The sequence below is a fragment of the Plodia interpunctella genome, chromosome 25 (assembly GCF_027563975.2).
Source record: "Plodia interpunctella isolate USDA-ARS_2022_Savannah chromosome 25, ilPloInte3.2, whole genome shotgun sequence".
NCBI classification, from domain to species: Eukaryota; Metazoa; Arthropoda; class Insecta; order Lepidoptera; family Pyralidae; genus Plodia; species Plodia interpunctella.
The window spans coordinates 2,364,081-2,382,787 of NC_071318.1; the positions used below are offsets into that span (position 1 = coordinate 2,364,081).

At 36.1% G+C, this 18,707-nt stretch overlaps 1 protein-coding gene across 2 annotated transcripts in view; it reads left to right on the forward strand.

Annotated features, from left to right (window-relative positions):
* Positions 1–206: 206 nt before the first annotated feature.
* LOC128680967 (anoctamin-8-like) overlaps positions 207–18,707 on the forward strand; it is a 34,496-nt gene continuing 15,995 nt past the window's right edge. For both annotated transcript variants that reach the window (XM_053764490.2, XM_053764491.2), the window contains exons 1-13: positions 207–633; positions 1,188–1,316; positions 4,650–4,779; positions 5,222–5,327; positions 8,536–8,674; positions 9,140–9,256; positions 9,718–9,824; positions 10,105–10,208; positions 10,969–11,050; positions 12,047–12,199; positions 14,437–14,554; positions 16,812–16,867; positions 18,295–18,369. In XM_053764490.2, the coding sequence (XP_053620465.1) occupies positions 513–633; positions 1,188–1,316; positions 4,650–4,779; positions 5,222–5,327; positions 8,536–8,674; positions 9,140–9,256; positions 9,718–9,824; positions 10,105–10,208; positions 10,969–11,050; positions 12,047–12,199; positions 14,437–14,554; positions 16,812–16,867; positions 18,295–18,369 (1,437 nt within the window). In that variant the 5' untranslated portion in view covers positions 207–512. The remainder of the gene's footprint in view (positions 634–1,187; positions 1,317–4,649; positions 4,780–5,221; positions 5,328–8,535; positions 8,675–9,139; positions 9,257–9,717; positions 9,825–10,104; positions 10,209–10,968; positions 11,051–12,046; positions 12,200–14,436; positions 14,555–16,811; positions 16,868–18,294; positions 18,370–18,707) is intronic.

The window sequence follows — 18,707 nt, forward strand, 5'->3', positions numbered from 1 at the left end:
ACCATGAAGAATAAATCACATAAATGTCAGGTTGATTGAGGAGTAAAGTATATAGAAAAAGAAAATGTTTTTGTTCAAGTTCATAGGTAATGTAAAATAAACTAATAAATAATAGGTATATTTAAGTTATTGCATACAATAACTTAAATAATTGTTTTTTTTACTTTGATTAATTGACATTCTTTTTTTTTATAGCAATGGCAACATTGTTATTACAATGGCGGCCAAAAATCAATTTAAAATTCTGACAGCGGTCGCCTGCGAGATTTTAGCAAAAACAAATAAAAATTATTAATTGAGGAAATAATTATTTGACGTGTTGTAGGAGTTATTAAATGGCTAATTTGTTTCTATTACGACCTTGATATAAAATTTGTGCTTTATGTTGTAGACGCATAGACCACTGTTTTTTTCTTCTATTGTAGTTGATGATGTAAGAAACTGAAGGACTAGGTAGCTTTTGTGTACATTGTATTTGTTTTGTTTTCTTGCGAATATTTGACGACATCGTCATGGACGGCGAAGACAGTAGCGTGGGTAACGCCGAAAAGGACGACTATGAAAGTAGTTCCCATTCAACACCCCAAGAACACAAGTCTTTTGCTGAATTTGCTAAAGATAAATTAGACAGTGGTAAGCATACACTATATACACATACACAATGACGCGCAAGTGAAGTTGTTACAATTTGAATTGCAGATATATTTTAATTTTACCTTTAAAAATGTTACATGAAGTGAACTTGTCAATAAAGAAATAAATTATAAAGAAAGTTCACTTTTAATTTATTTATGTATAGATTTATGTGCACATAAAAATTACAGAATAATAGATTATACAGTAAAATATGTATCTACCTACAAGGAATCTACAACCTATGTCAATCGCGCAGAATTGAGATAATTGTTTGATAGATAAACAATTGTTTGATCGGCGCATTTGCAAGTTCATTGGATGTTAAATAGCCATTCTTTAAAACTATGTTGTACATCAGATAAGAGGAAACTGGATTTTTTTTTCTGTTAAATCATGTAGTACAGAAAAGTTTGGAACAAACTCAATGAGAATAACATCTCCAAACTTCAAGACACACTTCAGAATCAGCTTTGTTAGCTACTAGTATGTTATAAACAAATTAAATAATATTGGATAACAAGTTTTATCTTCACTATCTTTGTTCCATGTAGCTGGCAGAGAGCTCCGGAGACGACTGCCGATGGCAGGCCAGCTGGGTGCCCACCTCATGCATCCGAGAAGGCTACTTCTACATTCCACTCCCACACAGCATACCGATGTTGTGCTGATATTTCCCAAAGGTAAGGAATTATCACCAGCTTGCAGCTCGCACAAGTTCATCTCCACCATGTTGCTGCAGCAGTATCTGAGCTAAGCTAGTGATGACTGGTGTATGCTGGCACAGGAGCAGAGATGGCGGAGTGCTCTTGTGTTGAGGCCAACACTCACTGCACCCGGATAATAAGTGAGCAATTACTATGACTCTGACTAAAAGATTAACTAAATGAAACTATTAGAGTCCAGATAATAGGTAACACTTTCTACATCACTCATTTTCATTGCAAATTACTTTTGTTTCACATATTATAAACACATTTAATAACTTTTACCATTTTCATTTTCATTTATATATATATATATACTATAGTAAATGTCAACAGCACATCTACCTACACAAAATCATTGCAAATTCACCAGTATTACCAAAGCATAGAGTGCTCTGCAGGTTGTTTGACATGATTAAAAGACAATATTGTAGACAAATACTTTCATTAAAAAGCCTTATTTATGTTAGTAATATGGACTCATATTTAACCTTTATTACGTAAGACTTGGCAGATTTCCATGTAAAGTCTCTGCGTTCTACAAATCTTCATAAGCCTGATTTTGTCTATGCCTACTTACAAGCAATGCCGTGCATGCGATATGCAAATAGTTGGCCGAACTTTGGCGGATTCGACGTACATGTGTGGTTTTTTCTTGCGCTAAATAAAAGCTCATTACAAACTAGGCAGTGTTCGTGAATTCGCCTCGTAATCTCTCTGAATTCGGCGATAGTATATAGCCGGCATAAGGCTTGATCTGTAACTAACTACACTTACAAACAAATCACACACTAATATATTATCCATAACATACTAATATTATAAATGCGAAAGTCTGTCTGTTAAATAGCTGGGCCGGTGCAATTTGGAATATATATAGTTAATGACATAGACTGCCTCTGGCGGAGATGTGGGCAGCAACTAGTTTGAATATAAACGAATATTTTAAAATAATATTTTTTTTTATCGTCAGGCAGGCGGCCAGTTTTAAAATCACAAACGCCTTACTGACGTCAACACTATTTAGGAAATTCAAATTCTCTTCAGCTATGTCACGGCTATGCACAGCTGTTACATGGAAATCGTTAACCAACATATTAGAGACGTCATTTGTCTGTCATATACGAGAGAGGCGGGCATATGTGTCCAGTATATGTATAGCAACTAACATTCAATATATCTTCATCGCCCATCAATCATATCGAGTATATAAAGAATGCCTACTCTCTACAGTACTGCTACTCTATATACCGTAGGTACTTAGATTTAGTCGCGGCTCCGCATAATAAAGTATATAGGTAGCAAAAGTTAAAGATTCGGTGAGTGGGAGAGAAATTAAGAGATAACAAACTTACTTTCTCATTTATAATGTTAGTTCGCATTAGTTAGGACAGCTCTTTGGCAGGGCCATGTCGAGGTGACGTGACGATAGGTGAAGTAGACCGTTGACATTGACAGACGTGAAGACACAATATAAGAAATAATAATTTACGTAGTTAATGGATTCGCGGGCCGTCCGAAATCGTGATGGGCGATGATACAAAGAAAGGCTGAGGTCAAAAAGGGTTCTGGGTATTGACGTCAACTAGTTTATAAGCCGGCAAAATTAATTAATTTGCTGTAATTGAGGAACTTCGCTTGAATGGAGCCCTGACGATGGACGTGCAGCCTTCTGAAATGGAGACCATGAGGCCACCAGGAAATTCACCAATCAGATCGGTTGACAAAATCCGATGACATGCAGGCCCAGATTGTAGTCAAATGGAGAAGAACGAATATAAATAAAGGCCGATGATGATGATGATGTGTTTGTAACCCATGAAATTGTGACGATTTGAAAGTTCTATAGCCAATCTGAATAAAATATTTTTGACTTTTTGTGATCTTTATAGTCTACTGTATGGGCATGGCGATAAATATTGACGTCCTTTATTCGCATAATTTGATCTATGACTACAAAATGAGTGAACTTACACAGAACAAATTCTACAAAGAAAGTAAAGCGCGAGGCGCCAGTGTGCAATAGACCTTATCCGGAACAATGGGAAATGGGCCAGAAGCACATTTGAATAGAGCTCGTTTCCTTGAAATATCGAGCCACTTCAATTCATAATGTCGTTATTTAGGAAACACGGAATAAATCTCTAATATTGCTATTTAAAAAAAACTAGCTTTTTGTTTGATTGTTTGTCCTTCTTTCACATGGGATTTCCAAAATGGGAAAATTCCCATTTATATATTAATCTAGATTTGTAAATACTGCTACTATTATTGACTAGGTGTATCCAGGGCTCCGCCTTCGGCAAAATAGTCTACGTCACCCGACATCGAATTTTGATACATGTTATTAGCACAGACTAATGAGATTCATAGAGTTGCTAAAGGCGAAACAGCCGCCTGCGTCGACTGACTGCATTGTGTTGTCATAAAATATAAAAGATGTGATAATGTATCTGCATAAGTTTTTCCAAAAGTAACAGCCCTTGATTTAGCTACCAACTACACGTGAATTAGATATTATCTCTAGAAAAGGTTGAGGTTGTGGCTGAATATAATATTTTTAAAATTACAATCTAGTTGAAAATGGTTCTTTAATATTTATAGCTATATTTTTGGATTAAGTAAGTACCCACTACTAGCAAATCTTGACCTTATTATATATATGCACGCGATGTAACTCGCTCACGTTTACGTAATAATTTACCCTCATTCTGTAGTAATTAGTTTTTCTCACCTATGAGTCGAGCGCTAATGTAATCAAATGTTTATGCTCAATAAAACCTATTCGAATTAAAATTAAAATTCAAAATTCTTTATTCAATTTAGGATGATATACATCACGTATTGACGTCAAATAAATTACTTAACTAAGTCTACTGCCGGCTTCCAAAGCGCAAGTGAAGAAGAAGCGGCGCAACAAACTTCACCGCAGCCTTTTCTCCAAGGACGTCAATTAACAAATATAGGTCTTATACATATATTAAAAATTAGGAAGACGAATTTACATCAATATTAAAAATGACAAAATTTGAATAAATAAATAAAATAAAAGTTGTATTTCCAATAAAATTATTGAAAATTGTCACCAAATATATATATATATATATAAATCAATACAAAAGTTTGACTGTCACACTTTCAGTCAAATTAGGGCCGTTTTTGCTGACATTTGGAATATAATGACATGGACTATCGCGGGCAACAGTAGTGCTTAGATTAGTATTATATTAAGTCCACCCATTGTGATTTTACTTTGTATTTTTTTAAGTTAAAATATGATATAAATAAAATAAAAAATGTTGTCACCAGGTCTACCAGATGGAATGCTACTCTGGCTCCTTCAGAAGCTGCGCGGGAGCCGGCCGCGTTTGCGCGTGTGCGTGAGACAGCACGCATCGTCACAGTGCGGCGCGTTCTACATCACGGCTGATGATGATGTGTAAGCAACTAACTTTGAAAGAAACTTGGCAAATACTTGTCGTAAATCCTCAGTTTCCAAATGATGAGTATGCACGATATGCGCATACCCATTATTACCTCGCTCCGCTTTGGCGTCGTGCGAAAATCCCGCCATTTCCCCCATTCTCTCTTCTGCATGCACCCAGTTCTCATGATGTCTCCCTCAAATCGATGTGATGGTGGGTTGCTGATTGTGGATATGATGATGCAACATTTATCACAATATGGTGCGATTCGAGACACATTGTGTAAAAGTACATACATATGAGAAACGTTTATTATTATTTTTAGCCTATCTACATGTTTAAAGAAAATGTTTAAAGAAAGGGATGGCCGTAGCCTAGCAACTACGGCCATCCCTTTCTTTAAACATTATTTATTGATAAGAAATTTATATAAAAACGAATTAATTTTTTTCTAAGTTTGCTGCAAACTGCTGAATTAGTCCACCTGCCTAAGCTGCTGAAGCCAGAATTCGGGGGTGGCTACAAAGAGTTCACAGTCAGGGACATGCACTGTTTTCAAAAGGTAAGTTCAACAAACCTGTTTTATATTTCTTCTTCTTGTTCTTCTTTTCAGTCTAGCTCTCTCTGTCATCTTAGCATTTTCCAGGTTTCTTCACTAGTCGTTGAGCGTTGGACCCCAGGATACTATTTTCAGTCTTGATCCAAATATTTGATAGAAGACTGCTTCTCCCTCCTTCATTTCTCTCTAGGCAGTTAAAAATTAAGTCACTGCCCGCTATATTTCTGATGTCTTCTTTCCATTTTGTTACTGGACCTCCTGCTGTCATCTTCAACACGTTTTTCTATATTTCCTTCCTTCAAGAATAGTTTTAAATAAGGCGTCATGCCGTATCAAGTGGCGAAATCATACTTCCCCTCTTATTTTCGATTTCCATTAACAGTCTTCTATTTTCTTGTACAATTTCCAGCACTTCGTCATGATTTGTGTGTCTACAACCTTGAATGGTACAAACGACACATTTATTCCGTTGCCAGTGACGTACGTAATATACCCTCCGCCATGTCAGGTGTTCACAAATTTACGTATCACGAAGCCTGAATACAATCAACAGCACATCAAACTGGTCAAATTCAGTGCAAATCGTGGCTATTCCTGCGATGTAAGATCCGCGTAGGGTAACGTGACATGATGTCGACTGTTCGTGAGCGTTGTCCCTAGCTGTTTGAATATTTTAACTTAACAACCCTTAATTTATGTACTTTGTCGTACTGTTATGTTTGTAGAAGCGTGAGTTTTTATTTTTGTTCATCTATGGCAGCGTGAGGTCAAACCATGTCGTCAAGTTAGAACTAAACAGGCATATTTTCACGTAAATTTTTTAATTATATATTACTAGTGGCCCTTCTCGGCTTCGCTCGGCTAAAACCATGTAAACTATATACCAAAACCTTTATCAGGAATCACACGATCTATTTAAAACCCCCATCAGAATCCGTTGTGTGGTTTTAAAGATCTAAGCATACATAGGGACAGACAAACAGCGGGGGCGGAAAACGACTTCGTTTTATACTATGTAGTGATTCTCAAAGACAGTATTGGTCCCAAACATGTCAGAAGGGTTTAATTTTTTAATAATAACAAACATATATCAACATGTCTCGGTACCTCGCTCATCTGAGCGTATTGCCGGTTTCTTCCTTAGCCGTAGAGCATCGAAGCCCAGGGGCCGCTTACCTATGTTTTCGTCTCCACGTGTGTAGTCTTGGTACCTAACATAGTCTAAGTTGTAGACATAGACAAAAATAAAATCCAGTGCCAAATGATTCTGATTGCAGTCTTCCATTATTCAGAGACGATTTGTGGATATCCATAATGCATGTTGTTCACCGACTTGTGAGTTTGGTAACGAGTTTGGTGCGACCTACAGTAGTGTGACGATATCTCGGGTTTTCGCCAAGAATTTAGCCCACTAATGCATCGGATTCGCCTGGGGATAACGTGTTCAGACGTTGAGATTTTCTTGGATTTACGTAAGTCTATATGATAGAACAGTCAACAGCAGTTTAAGTTTAACCTAACCAAATTCGTTGGAAACTCGCCTCTCTTACCGTGACGTAAAGTTCCGTGCTAAAGTCACATGCGGTCGACTGTATATAAATGTTATGAAACGAATTACTTTATTTCTATATTCTTTTATGCATTTAAAACTTTTTAAAAATAAAGTGCCTCAGAAATCACTCTATTTATTGGTGAAGACCGTACGATAATCCATCTGGTTGTTTTTGAGTTTATCGCGCTCATATAGACAAACAGACAGACGATGCGGCACTTCTTTTTATATATGTAAGGATAAGGATATACAGTCCCTGTTTATTGCTAGCATAGAGGACGTATGAATGCGAATTTCTACAACATATTCTTACGGTTTCAATTCAATTGAGTTTCCACATGTTCTGAGTTATTGGCGTGTGGAAAAGAGTGCGTTATCTAGAAAACAAATCAACGCTATGTTGCCACTGAAAGTTGTAATGGCCTCGTTACGTGTTCTCACACAGTTATTTGAGGTCCGGAGGACTGATCTCACGATTGTAAACGATATATTGTAGTTTTGGTAAAAGAATTTGAAAAATGATTATTTTTGATTGTATTTCTAGAACAAACTAACACAAACTCAGTTAGGTATTTGTAGCCCAAACCCGATCGTAGTTTAATTACGTAACATATATAGCACTACTGCATAAATATATTAAGAAAAACTTAGAAAGTTATGTTAGTCCAATATCGGTCATGCCAACGGTGTCGAGAATTTGGAATATATCAAAATTATAGTTTATTATTATGTATTAAAATTTCAATTATATAACATACTTGTTTCTAATCTCGATATATATATATATATATATATATATATATATATATATATATATAAATAAATAAATGCTCCATATTTTCTTAGACCTTCGAATACTTTGAAATCGGCATAAATAGATCTTTATGAATTATGCATACAAGAAATTGCAGCTCCTAAGCGTAGCGGCATCTGCGCTCGACTGGTTTCATACATTTTTCATTCGTCTTATTTATTAAGCTTTTCAGCAGTCATAATTTTGACTTCGAGCTTTGATGGATACAGTTTCAGCAACATTGAATACTTCACTCGTTTCATGATCGTAATTTACATTTTTTTCTAAAATAATAACAATAACGTTTATAGCGCACTATTTGTGTATTATTTATTGTATGTAATGCATACTCTCTGATTTAAGACCGTCTTGAATTATTACGTACGAGAGAAAGACTAAAGGCAGCCTGGGCGATTCCCAGTTTCTTCCGCAACCATAGAAAATCGTTACCCGCTATCCTACTTTATCTTCTCCGCTTTGTGATGATCTTCGCGGCATAGTGCCTGCCTTCTATTAGGAGGTATACTGGGTTCGATTCCCAATGCCTAAATATGTGTGTACTTGTGTTGTGGTTACAGCAATTTTTTGTGCCCGTTTGCGCTATACGCGTACCTTCTCTCTCTAATTTGAACGTTTTTCCGGTTCCTTCTTCTGTGATTAATAGTGGGAGGCAAGTGCCTTCCTATTTTATCTCCTCCACACGCACGGTCGCCGGCATCCCCAGATGTCGGACCATTGGCACTCATTTCATCCTTGACGACAATTCTATCGCTTCACTGGTTCCAATATTCGCCTGATAACCGAATTGTCTTCAATTCAGGCTGTTATTGGCACTGAGATGATCAACCTTATTTGCATTTTTCCAGGGCACTTCAGCCTCAGAGCTCCTGAACTCGCAAGAGCGCGCAGCTCTAGTGAAGCACGTGCTAGAGTCAGCCCGGGCGGAGCCGGGGGACGAGCATGCTCTAGAGCCAGCACTTACACTGCGTCCCGGGCAGAGCATCGGTGAGTATAGCCATAGTATAGTAACCCAGGCCACAACCCAACAGTGTCTAAAATCAAAATCAAATCATTTATTCAGAAATTAGGCCTTCACAGGCACCTTTTCACGTCATATTCTAAATGAAATGATGTTTACCAAAGCTACAAACTACTAGCATTTCGGAACGACCACTGCTGAGAAGAAATGCCGAAAGAAACTCATTCAAACAGTGTTGGTCCCTATTATGCCAGAAGGGCTTACCATTTTATTAATATAAATTTATGTATGATCAAGTGCTGATGAAAGGAAAATATTATATGTATTGTATATGTACAAGTTTAATCACTTTATATATATATATATATATATATATATATATATATATATATATATATATATATATATATATATATATATATATATATATATATATATATATATATATGCCAGGAACTGGCATGATTAAAGTTTATGGATTTTGTTCGCAGTGCCGGCTTGTCTTAGCAAAGGTGTCGTTGCGAGTATGTTCCCGTTACACGAGAGAGCTGCGCTTGAGAATTTAAGAAAAAAATGGGTTAAGACTCTGTTCTCCCCGCAGCCTTTAGGTGAGCACCATGTTTGACCTTTGACCTTTTGCCGTTGACTTTGTCTCCTTGTAATAAACAATATCGATCCAGAATGTCGTTTTAGTGTATGGTTTTCCTCTGTCCTGGGCATTGGATCAACTGCTCCGTCCAACTAGTTGGACCATGTGTCTTAATTAGGGACAGTTGTCAAATTAAAAATTAGTTGGGCCACAGCATCTATTTGAGAGTTCCGTGGTTCCCGTCTCATAATGGTATGGTCACCATTTTAACTTTGAACTATGTTTCTTGCTTTATCATCATGTGTGTTATTGCTAACACTGGTGTCAGATTTTATTCAAGTCGCCTAAAGGTATCTAATATGACTTTTTTATTATTTTAGTCCGGCATCAAATTTCAAGTAGTAGCTCACATACTAAATAGTCAATCAGTGTACTGAATTTTTATTGCAGTTGTAACAGAAAACACATGTTGTATTTCAGACGAGATAAGCGAGTATTTCGGAGTGAAAATTGGGATGTATTTCGCTTGGCTCGGCCATTACACGCAGTCGTTGACCGTGCCAGCCGTCGTTGGATTTATATTTTGGGTAAAACTACTGCTTTTTGTGGTGTGTGGTTCCCGCCCTAGGATTTGCTCACTCCATATATTGTATATATGTACGAGGCCACAAAGCATATATATCCATAAATGCTTTGTCAGCTGATACGTCAGCCAGGCGGCCGGTCTTAAAATCATAGCTAAAAGATTATAAAGTAGGAAAGCCATTGTTTTCTGTTTGTTCTAATGGTTAGCTGGAAAATAATGCTTTTAGCATGAAGTATGTTTTTGATAATAATAATACAGTTTAATAATTGTAAATATTGCAGATTTGGTTGGGCACAGCCAACGAAACTTGGAAAGACATAGCTTACGTGATATTCTCGCTTTTCAACGTTCTATGGGCTTGCGTTTATCTGGAGACATGGAAAAGGTATATTCATTTCAACATAAAATAGAACAAAATCACTCGAGCCCCTCTGTCACACACATAATTTGCCTTTGTTTACGGACCTACTCAAAAGTTGGATCTTATCATGTATTTTTATTGAATTATACATTTTAATACATTATACATTGTTGGAGCTTGCTTGAATGAATGCGTAATGCGTAGTTTATTTCCAAAAATTACCTCTTTATATACAAAATAATTGAATATCATAGTAGTATTGTAACGAAATTAAATCGACCAATAGGCGTTGATAACCCCGATGCGTGCATTTGCGCATTCACATAAATATTTCGCGGCATGCGGTTGCGCCTCAGCTGAGTCCTCGTGTACCAATGATGCGCTTGGAGCCATTTTGTTTTGTACTATGTAGTAATAATTAAAATAGAAATGTGCTAATATTTGGATTTCTAATTTTTCTCCTCGTGTATTTTTCTAATATGAGTTTGTTGTATGAACGAAATGGAATATATAAATTACTAGAAGTTGCCCGGGGCTTCGCTCCCGTAGGAATTTTAATATAGCCTATAGCAATCTCGGATAATGTACCTTTCTAATGGTGAAAGAATTTTTAAAATCAGTTCAGTAGCTTCGGAGATTACCCGCCTCAAACATAAAAACTCACAAACGCTTTCCCCTTTATAATAATAGTGTAGATGCCTATTGTTTCTGTGTTTCTGTCTATGAAATTTGTATTCCTTTTCCTATTTTCAACAGCGAGACAATTTTTGAATTGTACTTTCAGGTATTCCAACGTCCTAGCATATAAATGGGGCACTTTAGACCAACGAGATGAATTATTGATAGAACCGCGACCTCTTTTTCAGGTGAGATATCAAATTTTTATATATCTTTAGAACATATGTTAAAAACAAAAAATATATGGAGAGTGCTATGACGTCACGATTTTTGGAGTCAAAATGCATTCCTAATACACTTTGATGAAAACAAAAAAAAAAAATACGTAATTAATATGACTGATTTATTTTATTTGAAGTCGCATTTAAAGTTGCATTTAATTATCGCGTTTTGTGGTCGACCAAATCAAAAGGGACCTTACGGCACCCGGCACTTAGGTCATTATTGCCGTTGTAGAGGTGAGGCATAAATATTAGATTAGGCATGCGGATTAGGTATTTTTGATTCGAATCCGTACTTAATCTTTTCGATTTGGATAAGGTACGCTTTCCTGAGCATTCGATTTTCACCCTTAATCGGATTGGAATACGTTGAAAGTCCATTGCAACTATTGTTTTAGATTATATGCGATGGATTAGATGATTGATGAATATTTTTGTTCGTTACACACAATTTTGAGTCTTACAATTTTAACACTAAGATTCCAAATGCGATGCAATATTGGTGCTGCTGGTTAGAACGGTGGATTAGGTGACGGCATATTTTTGTTTGCGGCACACTATTTTGAGTCTTAAAATTTTGTGTATATCATTTAAAATGTGTTACCACTTACGAATAATATTATACAGGAATGGGGAACGGGGGAACGAACGATGAAAGGCACGGATTAGTTACGTATTCGGATTAGGTATTTTTAGGGATTAGTATTAGTTGGAACAGATACGGGTTTTACCTAATCCAACTCACCTCTATGCCGTTGAGTTGTATTCGAACAAAGGCAAAAAATACCTTAGTGCTAGCCGCCATAAGCTCCCTTTTGATTTGGACGGCCACATATTATTTAAGTTTCATCATGTCAAAATACAATTACAATTTGAATATATTTAAAAAATAATAATTAACCAGTAAAAAATAGTGAAGTGTCGAGCGTGCTAGAAGTGAAAACGTAAAGTTTCCTCGCTAAGGGTGAAATGGGCACGAGCGTGGTGACGGGCCGGCCGGAGCCGCAGTACGCAGCCTGGCGTCGCCGCGCTTGGCGGCACGCGGTGTCCGCGCCCGCCGCGCTGTGCTGTCTGGCGCTGTGCGCGGCCGCCACCTTGCTGCTGCTGCGGGCGCAGGTACGTGCCACGCAGGTCAACGTGGACCTGGCTCTTAGATGTTTATCTATATATGTATATGTAATAGAATATAACATCGTTGAATTAGTATCTCATAACACAAGTTTCGAACTTACTTTAGGGCTAACTCAATCGGTGTGATTTGTTCCTATATGTATATGTATGTATATGTAATGCTAATTTTATAAATCTTTAATTTAAAAAAAATCTTTATTATAGATACTTATTTTTTATTAAAAAACGAATGAAATAAAATACGCCGCGTTCCAACAGTCGTGAAATTCACCCTTATTCATAAATTAGACCTTCACATGCGCTTTTTTACGTCATATTCTAAACTAGATGTTGCCCAGGGCTTCACTCCCGTGGGAATTTTGAGATGTTATATAGACTATAGCGATCTTGGGTAATGTACCTTTCTAATGGTGAAAGAATTTTTCGGTAGTTTCGGAGATTACCCACCAAACGTACAAACTTACAAACGCTTACCTCTTCATACGAGGGCTGCTATTTATGTATCCGGAACTGGCCAATAATTCTAGAATATTTAAAAAGTAATTACAACATTTGAAAATAGAACTCTTCGGCTAGAGAATAAATATTTTTCATGTCCCTGTCATTTGTTTTTTTCAATTGGCGCCAATTTTGAAAATAGCTTGTCTTCATTGCCATGGATTTAACTCGTGAACATTTTCGCGCGATGATTTATTATGATTTTCGGCGTGGATTAACTCAAAAACAGTGCATCGAACAACTGATTTTAACTTTTGGAGATGAAGCACCATCGAAAATCACTGTGTATTATTGGTTTAAGGAATTTCAACGTGGACGGTCTATGCTCACGGATGAAATTAAGGAGGGTCGTCCTAAATCGGTAGTGGTACAACAAAATATTGATGCTGTGCGACAATTAGTAATGCAAGATCGTCATGTTACATACCGCGAGATAGAGGCGTCTCTGGGCATTAGTATGACGAGTATACACGCGATATTACACGAACATTTAATTGTTAAAAAAATTTGTTCGTGTTGGATTCCGCACAACTTGAGCGTAGATCAAAAACAGGCTCGTGTCGACTGGTGTAATAAAATGATAAAAAAATACAACCGTGGCACGTCAAAAGCTGTTTATAATATCTACACAGGTGACGAAAGCTGGATCTATGCTTATGACCCTGAAACTAAACAGCAGTCAACGGTGTGGGTCTTTCAAGATGAACCGAATCCAACAAAAGTAGTTCGTGCGAGAAGCACTTTAAAGCAAATGGTCGCTTGTTTTTTTGGTATCAACGGACATGTAGCTACAGTGCCACTAGAGAATAGTAGGACGGTTAATTCTGAATGGTACACCACCATTTGTTTGCCAGAAGTCTTTGAAAAAATACGAAAGAACAACCCACAACGCAGAATCATACTTCATCACGACAATGCTAGCTGCCACAAGTCGGCTGAAACAAATAATTTTTTGGAGGGTCAAAAGATTGAATTGACGGGTCATCCGCCGTACAGCCCCGACCTGGCACCCAATGATTTTTATTTATTTCCAAACATTAAAAATAAATTACGTGGTCAACGTTTTTCGAGCCGCGAAGAGGCCGTTGATGCGTTCAAAACACACGTTTTAGACATACCTCAATCAGAATGGAAAAAGTGCTTTGAAAATTGGTTTCATCGTATGCAGAAGTGCATAGATCATCGCGGAGAATACTTCGAGAAACAATAAAACCATATGTAATAATATATGTTTGTTTAATTTTGTTATTCCGGATACATAAATAGCAGCCCTCGTAATAATAGTATAGATTAATTGATATTTACCAATATTACAGACTACTAGCATTTCGGAAGGACCACTGCTGAGAAGAAATGCCAAAAGAAACTCATTGGAACAGTGTTGATCCCTAACATGCCAGAAGGGCTTACCATTTTTAAAATATAAATTTATGTATTTTACAAATGGATATGGAAATGTCCATATCCATTTGTAAAATACATAAATAATGGATAAAAATTATGTATATTTTTTCTCAGTAATATAATAATATAACACAATAAAGTACATAATCAAAAGGTATACTGAAAAATATTATGATTGTGATCGAATGCTGATATAAAAACCCGCAAAAAAAATCCCTTGCGTAGTTTTAAAGATCTAAACATAAATAGGGACAGATAGTGGGGAAGCGACTTTGTTATATACTATGTAGTGATATATTTGTACATATTGTATTTCTCAGGACTGGTGGGAAACAAGGATAGTGTATCTATCATGGATACCGCGCGCCATCTTGGCTATCATCATAGCTGTAGAAGAAGAGGTTTACGCGCGCATCGCCAGGTGGCTCAATGATAAAGGTAATGTCTGTTGCTAGCTATATTATCGGCAAACAGTTGTCTGAACTTGGCCGTGTCGACGTACATTGCTGGTTTTTACTGTAATAAAAAATAAACTACGCAATGTAACGTACATTGCGATTAGCATCGATATCTGAGTTCGTCAACAGTAGTCTATGGTTTGGTAATGAGATGAGTCTATGGTGCGTTGAAGTGTTATCTTGGTGGGTTTTTGTTGATTTTAAAATGATGTGAGAGTGTTCTTTGAGCATGTTGTGTTACAAAAGTGTTAGATCTATATAATAATAATAATAATAAGTGCGTAGGGATGTGACGACCCCATCGCCCGCTGGATTTCGAGTGCAATCAGTCACCGCAGGGCAGCTTGTGGCGAGCTGTTGGTGAGCGGCGTCACCACGGACCCGATCTCCAGGGGACCACACACACATGCACCTACACACACATACACTCAGTAACACGTCCCTGCCTCTGTCTTGCCTTAGCCGGCCGGTCAGAGTGGAGTAGCAAGAGCAGAACATTCGCTCCAGGGTGGAAGTGTATTGCACGTAATGGCGTAATAACGGGGAAACCCGCTCTCGGGCAGCACCGTGATGGTGAAACCGGAGCCGCACCTCTCGACACCCTCAGCCGCTCTACTAGTGTTGCCCTCTTTGCTGCAATTTTGCATCGTGCAGCTTTTTTCGGGGGCCCATTGACAGAGCTGGCGAGTCACCGCCTGCCTATTTTATCCGTGTTTATACATTGGTCAGGCAGGCGACATAGTTTTGTCTCATAGACCTGAATACACATACACAAGCCTATTCAACCCAATAGCCCTATACGTTGTAGTATACATTATATTCCAATAGTCCTGCACTTTCTAAAAATTGTTCGCAAGTACATCTCCGTGGTGTGCTTGGCGAGCATGCTTTGGATTGTGCCCCACACCATTTTAGATCAAACATCTCACAAGGCCTCTACATGTTGGACCCATGTCCCCATGCAAGCCTCAAAGGACCGGGCTACGGCCCGTGAAACTTTTGAGAGATACAAATAATAATAATAAATATATAGGGACAAATCACACAGATTGAGTTGACCCCAAAGTAAGTTAGAAACTTGTGTTTTGGGATAGTAACTCACAAACATTCACTAACTCACAACATACTGTATTTCTATTATATATACATATATAGATAAACATCCAAGGCCCAAGTCAATCTGAAAAAGATCATTTTCCATGTTGATCTGACCGGTGGTCGAACCTGGGACCTCCAGTGTAGCAGTCAGGCGTGATGACTATTAGGCCACGAAGGTCGTTAAATAACATACATATATGTTCATTATATGAAATAGAATATACATGGTATCGTTGAGTTAGTATCCCATAACATAAGTTTCGAACTTACTTTGGGGCTAACTGAGTCTGTACGATTCATCCCTATATATTTATTCAAAATGTTTAAAAATAATAAACATAAAAAGTTCGTCTATATTTTTACTCCCCATTCAATGGCAGGCATGTCGGAGATATCTCTGTAAGTGTGAGGGTATGAAAATCACTACTCCTTAAGTTGACTTAAGTACTACAAGAACCCTCTAAGTTTGGACATTTCAACGCATTTTAAACGAGAGATGAGAGTTATACTATAATATTCGATTTGTACTCATATCTCGTTACAAGAATTGTAATATTTTATATAATTTTCATTTATAAAATTTCTAGAGGCATATGTTTTGTAAGTTGTGATTCTGAATGATTTTATGATATTATTTGGATAGCCAATCAAAATGGGTTCCAAAATACATTGTGGAAATTTGCCGCATATTGAACACAAGCTAGTATAAATCAAGTTATATAAAATCATGATTATACAAAATTTATTATGATAGTCGTAACTTATGAAATTATGCCATTTAAAGAGTTTATATCTGTACATTGGAAGTTGTGATGTTTGTGTGTCGATTTTGATAATAGTGTGAGTTTGAAAGTGAATTTTCTAATATCGAATTTTTATGCATGTATAGTTTGTTGCCCCATGGTATCTTCCCTTCTTATAGTTTAGCACAAACTATCTCCTTAGTCGTAAAAGTTACAAGATAAATAGATATTTAATTGGCAAAAATAAATAGTGATCCGTAGTGTACATTATAATGTAGCAATAATTTACTATAGTGCATATTATTTCTCTTTTCTGCTTACCAAACGGGACTGGACTTCGTAATAAAATAAAAAAATATTATGGCAACACTGAAACGTCGATTTTTTGAACCACAGAGAATTATCGTCTCGAAACCAAGTATGAGAACCATCTGATAGTCAAAATAGCATTGGTTTGTATTGAAATGCTCTAAAAGTATCGCCAAGCTAAGCTTATATCACGCTTCGCTTAACATAGATTATGAAGGAGAATAATCAAAAGTAATATGATTATTTCACTAAACAAAGGCACAAGTTACAAGCGAATAGCACGCGTTTCAAATATAGCTTGCATGTTTTAGCACATCATACTAACGTATTAAGTAGTATGATGTATCGTACCTAAAATTAATATGGTAAATTTTTTTGTCATATATAAAATAATGAAACTAAAACCACAGTTACTCCACTGAATTTCTTTCATTTTGACACTTGTTTCCCTTAAACATTATTGTAGTCTTAGATAAGTCTTATTTGCTCATTCATTTATACGGAAACACAAATCGAACAGAGACTAGTATGTTGAGTTTCATTTTAAAATTTTTATTTGACAATGAAATAATCATCGTCAGATTTTTACGTCTGACCTATTTGCGGTCCCGGTTCTTTATGTGTTTTTAACATGGTGTAATTTAAAAAATGCTCAGTTGCAAAAGGAAGAATTAAGCTGGAAGTTTATCAAGACTTCGTAAAACAAAGAAATAGAATCACAAATCAACTAGAAATAAAGCTTATAAGGTACTAATTAAGTGTGATTTAAGACACATGACTCAAATGCACCTCCATATGTGATTAAGTAATTCTTCCGCTTAAAACTCCTGTTTTCACTTTCAATTATGATTTAACACTCGCACCAAGTATATCAGAACACTTATATTTCATACAAGCTATTACATTAACGTTGGGGCTTATTACCGGTGATCACATAATAAGGATGTTGATTGATTCTCAATTTACTAAATTATGAGCGAAAATTGAATTCCAAATAAAAGCCGATCAAAAAGTAGTAAGTATCTAAGTAGTTATTACATCTTTAAAGTTGATTTAACTGATTTAATTTTAAAAGATTTAACTTTCTCGAGAAACGAGAGTTTTGTCTTGCCTCTTTGTCATATTTTGTCTCGCCTCTTTGTCTAATCTAGATTTTCAAACGCTGATATCTTTTATAGTCGAAATTATTTGAAAGCTAATTCATAAATAGTGTCAGATTTCTCGAATGATTTCACTACTGAATGAAATCTTTAATTCGAGTTCAAATTGATATATAAGAGTGAAAAATTAATCAACATCGTTATTGGAAACTTATTTAACTGAAACTGATAATGTTGATAATACCACTAATTTGTTTTAAATAAGTCGTTTTTCTTAACATATATTACAATGTATTTTTTTATTGTTTATATTATTATTTGGTTTTATAAATTCTTCAAATACTTATTAAATTAAAGTAAAAAAATAAATTGATTAAAGTTCAGGTAAATAAGTGCCTGACTATCAAATCAATGGCTATTATATACAATTTTTTAACAAGCATAATGTTGTCATGTCTGTCTGTTTGCAGTTTCAGTTCGTCAACTCGTTCATGAGTTTGTTCTACATTGCGTTCTATCTTCAGGATATGGATAAATTGAAAGAGGTACGATATGTAAATGTATAGGTATCAAGTATTTGTGACTACATTATAATATGTAAATTCTTCAAATATTAAATCTTATATAAAGTTTGATTATGAAGGGAGTGTTAAGTCAATGGAAGGAGTTAATCTATGCCGACCCCAAATGAGTAGGCTTTTCTTACTTTTTAGATGGTGGAGAAGAAGGTAAAAATTAAAAGAAAGAGAGAAAGAAAAGTGCATTAAATAGTAACGTCGAATTGGGTTTAATTGCCTTTGATTAAGATTATCTTTTCTATGATAATGATTTATGTGTAAAATGTTAAAAGTATTTAAAATTAATTGGTGTATAAATAATTAAA